General features: G+C 34.7%; 1 protein-coding gene across 1 annotated transcript in view; it reads left to right on the top strand.

Annotated features, from left to right (window-relative positions):
• The window catches only part of cacna2d3a (calcium channel, voltage-dependent, alpha 2/delta subunit 3a), a 111651-nt gene that overhangs the window by 12235 nt on the left and 89416 nt on the right, over positions 1 to 10000 (top strand). Inside the window, exons 3-4 of the mRNA XM_056464560.1 lie at positions 4570 to 4686; positions 5949 to 6008. Of these exons, the coding sequence (XP_056320535.1) occupies positions 4570 to 4686; positions 5949 to 6008 (177 nt within the window). The remainder of the gene's footprint in view (positions 1 to 4569; positions 4687 to 5948; positions 6009 to 10000) is intronic.

Raw genomic sequence — 10000 nt, 5'->3', positions numbered from 1 at the left:
TTTTCTGGTGAAGGGTTTGAGTGTGTGCTGTTCCCCAAAGCTCATGACGAGAGCAGCAGATTGTTGGTAAATGGATTCCCTCACACCCCGTTCATGGATCATTACCCGTGTTTCTCCAGGGCTCCTTCATGCCTTCCTCCATGATCGTTTTCCTCCGCTCGCGTTTGTTCCTCTCTGCTGGAACATCTCTTTCACTTTGAGGGGAATCGGTGAAAAGTGAAGCCAAATCTCCTGCTATGGCAGAACCGCTGATCTTCAGTGGCTGGATTGGTTTGGTTTTATCAACTCCAATCTTATTCTGTAACCCGGCACAAAATGAGTTCGACAAACTGCAGATTCTTTCATTAAAAATGATTTATGCTCAAGTAAGAATGCAAGAAGGTCGCTGGTTCCAGTCCGCTGCAGAAAACAAACGCTGGAATAGTTGGTGGTTCATTCCGCTGTGGCGTCCTCTGATTAATAAAGAGATTAAGCCGAAAAGAAAATGAATGAATGAACTATTCTTTTATATAACCAACTTTCTTTTTGGTGGCGCAGTGGGTAGCACGATCGCCTCACAGCAAGAACGTCGCAGGTTCGAGTCCCGGCTGGGCCAGCGGTCATTTCTGTGTGGAGTTTGCATGTTCTCCCTGGTTTCCCCCCACAGTCCAAACACATGCGCTATAGGGGGAATTGATGAACTAAATTAGCCGTAGCGTATGAGTGTGTGTGTGAATGAGAGTGTGTTTCCCAGTACTGGGTTGCAGCTGGATAGGCATCCGCTGTGTAAAACGTATGCTAGAATAGTTGGCAGTTCATTCTTCATTCATTTTGAAGGAAAGTAAATGAATGAATAAAATGCAAGCATGTGCATGAACACACACACACACACACACACACACACCAATTTGCATTTAGCAGATGCTTTTATCCTCAGCAACTTAGTCAAAGAGCAGCAATATTCATTATCTTCAGTGCCGAGCAAACACATGTGCAGAGAAGCAGAAGATTGTGTGTGTGTGTGTGTGTGTGTGTGTGTGTGTGTGTGTGTGTGTGTGTGTGTGTGTGTGTGTGTGTGTGTGTGTGTGCAAAAATGCAGGGTTTATTCGAGAACGATCAAGCAGGCAACGGTCAACACAGGGGCAAACAGGTACATGCAGAGCAATCCAAAATTGTGGTCAAAGAACAGAGATCAGTACAGGCAGCAATGACTCAAAACAATAACACAAGCAAGGGTCAAAACACGGCTAGGCTAAACAAGAAAAACCGCGTCGTAATGCTCACAGATAAACAAGACTCAGCAAAGTATGTGTGAGTGTGTGTGTGTGTGCTGTATATATACAGTCTGTGTAACCAGTCCTTGAGCAGCTCCCATATGTGTGTGTGTAATCAAATGAGAACTGGAACAGGTGTGTGGTGCATGACAGGATTTGTAGTCCACATAGTGGAAGTGAATGTGAGGGTGATCTATGAGGGTTAGATCGCTGGTGATCGTGACAATATTATGAGCCCCCTTGATCATTTTCTTTTGGATTGTCTCCAGAATAAACCACTGTTATACAATGACTTTCCTAATTACCCTAACTTTACCCTAATTAAGTTAGTTAAGCCTTTAAATGTCACATTAGCTGAATATTACACTGTAAAAAAATATAAAGTTGAGTTAACTTAAAATTTTAAAGCAACCAGCTGCAAAGAAATTTGGTCTATTAAGCATCAGTGGATGAAGTTGTGCCAAATGATATTTTTAAGTTGACTGAAAAGGTCAAGGATACCTTACAGAATAATTTGGCACAACTTCAACCACTGAAGCTTATTAAAACCACAATTTTTATGCAGCCGGTTGCTTTAATTTTAAGTTAACTCAACATTTAATTTTTTTTTAAAGAAATCTAAATTGAAAGTCTCCTCAACTGAATTTTTTACTTTCATTGAACAAACAGTTCCAAATCAGTTCATGAGTAAATTTAACTCAAAAAAGTCCACCTAACTTGCAATTTTAATCTGAGGTAACAATTTGTAAGTTGGATCTTGAAAAGAAAAATACCTAATAAAATATTATATGCTGTCATTGTGGCAAAGACGACAGAAACTAGCTATTAAAAATAAGTTTTATAGAATAATGTGTTTATTTTTCTATATTGATCAGCTCTTGGGAAACACACAGGAGCACTTGTAATCTTGTCTTCAACTGGTTTAAGTTTATATTTAAATTAGTGACTGACGTGCTGAAAACGCAGATAAGATGAACTGTGACTGATGGGATTTATTTATGGCTCTCCTCACTGTTCTAAAGCCCCACTAATTCACAGAATATATGAGCTGAAGGCACTAAACCTAACTGCACTGAAAGAAGTGTTGCATGCAAAACTGTTGCAAACAATTTATTTGTGTTGAATTTAAACAAACAAATTAAGTTTAATAATGTTCAACTTAATTTGTTTGTTTAAGTTCAGCCCAAATAAATTGTTTACAACCACTTAATGTAAAAAAATTGAGTAAATCCAAGGAATCATCTTTGAATCATTTATTTCAGTGTACTCAATTAAAATCTATTTCACAAGCTATGATGAATAGAGAAGCTCAACAGGAATACGGTGAAAACAGTTAAATAATCGAAAATAATTTAAATAAATTTCCTCGTAATTTTGAACCTTTTTTGTTTATTATTTCAGTGAAAGATGCAAATATACAAGCCATTCTTTGAGAACATCAGCAAAGAAGATAAACGTTACTTTAATAATCAGGGGTGATGGGGGTGGTACAGCCCAAATTATTTTCTTAAAGTCAGCATGAAATTACAATTTGCTCTTCTTACATGTATAATAATGTTTCTGTGCACTTCATTATTTTGTAAAAGATTAATTTGCCCTCATAATCTTTAATCAAATACCATAAACTAGCCATTTTTGGGCGGAGCTATCAGTCATTTAGGGTGGAGCTATCAGTGCTTTAGGATAGGACTATCAGTAATTTGGGGCGGAGCTGTTAGTTATTTAGGGCGGAGCTATCAGTAATTTAGGGCGAAGCTATCAGTTATTTAGGGTGGAGCTATTAGTCATTTTGGGCGGGGTTATCAGTCCTTTTTGGCTGAGCGATCAGTTATTTAGGGTGGAGCTATTAGTCATTTTGGGCGGGGTTATCAGTCCTTTTTGGCTGAGTGATCAGTTATTTAGGGTGGAGCTATCAGTCATTTAGGGTGGAGCTATCAGTCATTTAGGATGGGGCTATTAGTTATTTAAGGCGGGACTATCTGTCATTTAGGGCAGGGCTAATAGTCATTTGGGGTGAAGCTATCATTCTTTAGGGCAGAGTTGTCAGTCCTTTAGGGCGGAGCTATCATTAATTTAAGGCGGAGCTATCAGTCATTTAGAATGGGACTATCAGTCATTTAGGGCGGAGCTATCAGTCCTTTTTGGCTGAGCGATCAGTTATTTAGGGTGGAGCTATCAGTCATTTAGGGCGGAGCTATCAGTCATTTAGGATGGGGCTATTAGTTATTTAAGGCGGGACTATCTGTCATTTAGGGCAGGGCTAATAGTCATTTGGGGTGAAGCTATCATTCTTTAGGGCAGAGTTGCCAGTCCTTTAGGGCGGAGCTATCATTAATTTGAGGCGGAGCTATCAGTCATTTAGAATGGGACTATCAGTCATTTAGGGCGGAGCTATCAGTCATTTGGGCCAGAGCTATCAGTCATTTGCGGAGCTATTAGCCATTTAGGGGGGCTATCAGTCCTTTAGGGCGGAGCTATCAGTCATTTAGGGCGGGGTTATCAGTCATTTAGGTTGGGGCTATCAGTCATCTCAGGCAGAGCTATTAGTCACTTGGGGGGCTATCAGTCATGTAGGGTGGGCTATCACTCTTTTAGGGTGGAGCTATCAGTCATTAAGGACGTGGCTATTAGTCTTTTAGGGTGGAGCTATCAGTCCTTTTGGCCAGAGCTATCAGTTGTTTAGGGCAAGGCTATCAGTCATCTCGGGTGAGGCTATTAGTCATTTAGGGGGCTTTCAGTCATTTAGGGCAGAGCTATAAGTCATTTGGGCCAGAGCTATCAGTCATTTAGGGCGGGGTTATCAGTCCTTTTGGGCTGAGCGATCAGGCATTTAGGGTGGAGCTCTCAGTCATTTAGGGCGGAGTGATCAGGCATTTAGGGTGGAGCTTTCAGTCATTTAGGGCGGGGGTATCAGTCATTTAGGGCAGAGTGATCAGGCATTTAGGGTGGAACTATCAGTCATTTAGGGGGGGGGGGGTTATCAGTCATTTAGGGCAGAGTGATCAGGCATTTAAGGTGGAACTATCAGTCATTTAGGGCAGGTTTGTCAGTCGTTTTGTAACATAGCTAGTTTGTCTTTGTTTTTATTATAATGCTCAAAAACTATGTATACACTATTTAAGTAATATTTAATTTAAGTATTTATCCTTAACAATAAAACATACAAATTAAAGGAAAGAGAAAACAGTTGGAGGAGATAGTTTGGCTCATGTTAAACTGACAGTAACACACTGTTTTACATCACATCTGGATCTGCCAGTGAGAAACAAGAAGCAGAATAAATTGATAATCAGTGTCGTCATCTTTGTTTCCTCAGAAGTATAAGGAGTTTGAGCACTCGGTGAGGGTGGAGGAGATCGATGGCATCAAACTGGTCAAGAAACTCGCTGCCAAAATGGAGCAGAGGTTTCACAAGAAAGCTGAAGCCATAAAGGTCAGAGGATTGCCTAAACCGGCTGCAAAATATGTGTACACAGCATAAGAAATGGCTGATCTTAATGCATTTGCGTTATTTAAATGATCTACTTTTATATTCTTGTGTTTATTAGAAGTATTATCTGTTTTTATTCTTATTTTTTCTGTATATTTAATTTACTTAATTTAGTTTACGTATTGTATTTAATTTAATACTGTATATTTAATTTCATTATTATATTTAATTAAAATATATTTTATCTAAAATGCTTCGGCAATACTGTACATCATGTCATGCCAATAAAACCTGAACTACAGAGAGAGTTTTCTATTCAAAAAACTATTTAATTTATTATTTAATTTAAGAAGGAGACAATTACAAAAATACATAAAAAGGGAATGTTATTAATTAATTTTCATCTCTCCCTCTCTAACTTTCATTATTGTCCACAAAATAAAATGTTTTCATTGAAGAGTAATTTTGATAAACTTTTTGATATATTGCCAATTCATTTTAATCTCCACTATAATCCTACTATTTCAATAATGATCAATATAATGATATTGATTATTAATGGTAAATCTATATAATAATTAATAATTATCAATGCTTATATTTTGTAATTTTTAAAATGAATTTTATTTATATTTTTTATAATAGTTATATATATTTTTTATTAAAATTTGACCTTTTTTCCCTTCAATAGGTTGCTTTGTGTTTGGTCTGATGTGAATGTTTAGTTATTAATCATTATTAAGTATAAGAATGTACCATTTTGGAGCTAATGAAGGTTTTTATTTATTTATTTATTTATTTATTTATTTATTTATTTATTTATTTATTTATTTATTTATTTGTTTGTTTATTTTATTATTAAGACGAAGGTCTTTTGTAAGAGGAAATATATTTGCTTTCATTATTTTCAAGACTTTGTGTGGGTGTGTGTGTGCCTTATATTCCTGCTGTCAAAATGTCCCCACAAGTATAGGAATACCAGTAAATTTTGACCTCATGTGGACATTTGTTTGGTCCCCATGAGGAAAACGGCTCATAAATCACACTGAATGAAGTAATTTAAAAATGTAAAAAGCTGAATGTTTCTGTGAGGGTTGAGTTTTAGAGAGAATATACAGTCTAATGTATGAAAATCATTACATCTATGGGAAGTCCCTATAAAGATAGCTGTACAAGTGTGTGTGTGTGTGTGTGTGAACAGAAAGCATTAAATGACTGATGACAAGCAGAATCCATTATAAAGGCCATTAATGTTTGCCCTCCAGCGTTTGGTGGAAGCTGCAGAAGAAGCACACCTGAACCATGAGGAGGATCCTGACCTACAGGTGAGACACAACAGTTACCATGGAAAAGGCATCATTTCACCATGGCAACAGCACCTGGCGTGTGACATTCTCTCTGCATCTTCCTTAAATAATCTCAGTCACAGATTTGAATTAAAGTAATATCTGCATTGTGTGCTCATGTGACTCCTTACAGAACTGCAGGTACATTTCAGACATTTTACATTCGTCATCCTTAAACTGGAATGATATACAACACATGTATAATTCACAGTAAACTGAATCCATTATTAATGTACATTAAATGTGATGGGAAACATTTGATTCTGTTTTTAATTCATAGTTTAATTTACTGTTCTTTTTCTGCCTTTTATAACCAATGGAACAGAGTTGACCAGAACGCAGAGACACACACTAAATGTGATAATACAGAAATAGATGTTTCATGCAAATGTTTAGATAACTTAGTAGAGTAAACACACAAAAAAGATAAATATTAGACTTAATTATTTGATGATAGTTGATACTCAATGTAGGATTCAGGAGGCGTAGACTGTCAAAAATAGCTCTAGTGGAGTCTGTAAGTTCATATTTACAAGACTAAATGTCCCTAAATACACATACAAACTTATATTAGAGATAAATTGATATAATCTGTGTTGTAATACAAAACTATTTCATTGAAGGTTTTCTTTGTACTGTATATGAAGTCTAGGATATGCAAAATATACCTGCAATTCGACAAGTCATTTGAAGGAAGCATTTGCACTGTAATCGTCTGTCATTAGACTGTGTGAATGCACTACTAGTGGATCCATTATTGAGTCTCTGTCTATCACTGCTCATGTAAAGGCTGAAGGTTAATCTACCATGAAATGCTGTTTATTTTTTCCTCAGCGAAAGCCTCAGGTGGAGCCAGACCTCACATGTGCAACACTGTGCATTTCACACACATAAACACACTGAATTTCAGCAAATCAGCACTGTTGATGTACTGTAGCTCACATAACCAATGCTTCAAAAGTGCTGTATGCAAGTCTTAGACTCTTCTAAAGCATAAAAATACCATAGTATGTTTGCAGATATTTCAGAAACATGCTAGGTGAGCATTCTTGTTTATCTGAAAAACAATGCTGAAGTCAGATATTCTGCTTTGAGAATGTGCACTCATAACAGTGCATTAATTTAATAACACTGCATTAATAACTGCATTTAATTAATAACACTGTATTAATAACTGTGTTTAATTAATAACACTGCATTAATAACTGCATTTAATTAATAACACTGCATTAATAACTGCATTTAATTAATAACACTGCATTAATAACTGAATTTAATTAATAACACTGCATTAATAATTGCATTTAATTAATAACACTGCATTAATAACTGCATTTAATTAATAACACTGCATTAATAACTGCATTTAATTAATAACACTGCATTAATAACTGCATTTAACTAATAGCACTGCATTAATAACTGCATTTAATTAATAACACTGCATTAATAACTGCATTTAATTAATAACACTGCATTAATAACTGCGTTTAATTAATAACACAGCATTGATAACTGCATTAAAATAATAACTGCATTTAATTAATAAGACTGCATTAATAACTACATTTAATTAATAACACTGGATAAATAACTGCATTTAATTAATAACACTGCAATAATAACTGCATTTAATTAATAACACTGCATTAATAACTGCATTTAATTAATAACACTGCAATAATAACTGCATTTAATTAATAACACTGCATTAATAACTGCATTTAATTAATAACACTGCATTAATAACTGCGTTTAATTAATAACACTGCATTAATAACTGCATTTAATTAATAAGACTGCATTAATAACTACATTTTAGTAATAACACTGGATAAATAACTGCATTTGATTAATAACACTGCATTAATAACTGCATTTAATTAATAACACTGCAATAATAACTGCGTTTAATTAATAACACTGCATTAATAACTGCATGTAATTAATAGCACTGCATTAATAACTGCATTTAATTAATAACACTGCATTAATAACTGCATTTAATTAATAACACTGCATTAATAACTGCATTTAATTAATAACACTGCATTAATAACATTTAATTTATTTATTAATACTGCATTAATAACACTGAATTTATTTAATAACACTGCATTAATAACAATGCAATAACAACAGTGCATTTATTTGATAACACTGTATTAATAACATTTAATTTATTTAATAATACTGCAATAATAACACTGCATTTATTTAATAACACTGCATTAATAACAATGCAACAACAACAGTGCATTTATTTAATAACACTGCAATAATAACAATGCAACAACAACAGTGCATTTATTTAATAACACTGTATTGATAACATTTAATTTATTTAATAACACTGCAATAATAACACTGCATTTATTTAATAACACTCCAATAATAACAATGCAACAACAACAGTGCATTTATTTAATAACACTGTATTAATAACATTTAATTTATTTAATAATACTGCATTAATAACATTTAATTTATTTAATAACACTGCAATAATAACAATGCAACAACAACAGTGCATTTATTTAATAACACTGTATTGATAACATTTAATTTATTTAATAACACTGCAATAATAACACTGCATTTATTTAATAACACTGCAATAATAACAATGCAACAACAACAGTGCATTTATTTAATAACACTGTATTAATAACATTTAATTTATTTAATAATACTGCATTAATAACACTGAATTTATTTAATAACACTGCATTAATAACAATGCAATAACAACAGTGCATTTATTTGATAACACTGTATTAATAACATTTAATTTATTTAATAACACTGCAATAATAACACTGCATTTATTTAATAACACTGCAATAATAACACTGCATTTATTTAATAACCCTGCAATAATAACACTGCATTTATTTAATAATCCTGCATTTATAACAATGCAATAATAACAATGCAATAATAATAATAAATAAATGCATTTATTTAATAACCTAATACCTAAATTTGTTATTAAAATTGGCCATTAAAAAGCGTTATATGTGAAACCCGAACATCTGAAGCTTCTTTGTCAGTAATCAGCCTCGAGTCTGTTCAGGTATGAAGCGACAAGCTTTGCACATCCGGATTTGAGGATTTTCTGCTGTTCTCCTCCAGATCCTCTCTAGCTCTGTCAGGTTTGGAGACTCTCAGTGGACAAATATTGCTATGTTTCTCCTGGGATGTTTGATCAGCTTCAGTCTCTGAGGGCATTCACAGATTCACCCCTGAGCACCGGCAAGAGTCCCGGATGTTCTGACTGTTTCTGTTTTCTGTAAATGCAGAGGCAATTGCTACTGCAGACGCAAGGGGGAAAGTGGGGGGGCGGGGGCTGTCACGGATGAAAGTGAAGTGCGGGGTGGGGGCTTATATGTTTGGGGGGAACATTGGATAAATGAATATTTCTGGGGCCCCGAAACTGCTTGGGCTCTTAGAATCGTCCTAACTTTCCTCCCCCTAGCGGTGCCCCTGGTTACATCATATACAGCTGAAGTCAGAATTATATTAGTCCTCCTGAATTATTCGCCCTCCTGTATATTTTTCCCTCAATTTCTGTTTAACAGAAAGAGGATTTCAACACATTTCTAACCGTAGTAGTTTTACTAACTCATTTCTAATAACTGATTTATTTTCTCTTCTTCATGATGACAGCACATAATATTAGACTAGATATTCTTCGAGACACTAGTATTCAGCTTAAAGTGACATTTAAAGGCTTAACTAGGTTAATTAGGGTAAAGTTAGGGTAATTAGGCAAGTCATTGTATAACAGTGGTTTTCACTAGCACTAGCAGATGCAGATCACTGGAGAATACAATTCTGCCACTGAAAAGAACTACAGATCCCATCATGCACATCACACAGACACCAGTTCCAGTTCTTTCCCTGATTTGCAATCACACACACAGCTGGAAGCTCATCATAGACTGATTACCTGGACTATTTAAAACTCT

Source organism: Danio aesculapii, chromosome 8, assembly GCF_903798145.1.
Source record: "Danio aesculapii chromosome 8, fDanAes4.1, whole genome shotgun sequence".
In the NCBI taxonomy this organism is placed as follows: Eukaryota; Metazoa; Chordata; class Actinopteri; order Cypriniformes; family Danionidae; genus Danio; species Danio aesculapii.
The sequence above is the reverse complement of the archived record's forward strand: the minus strand, read 5'-3'. Positions and strand labels throughout refer to the sequence as shown.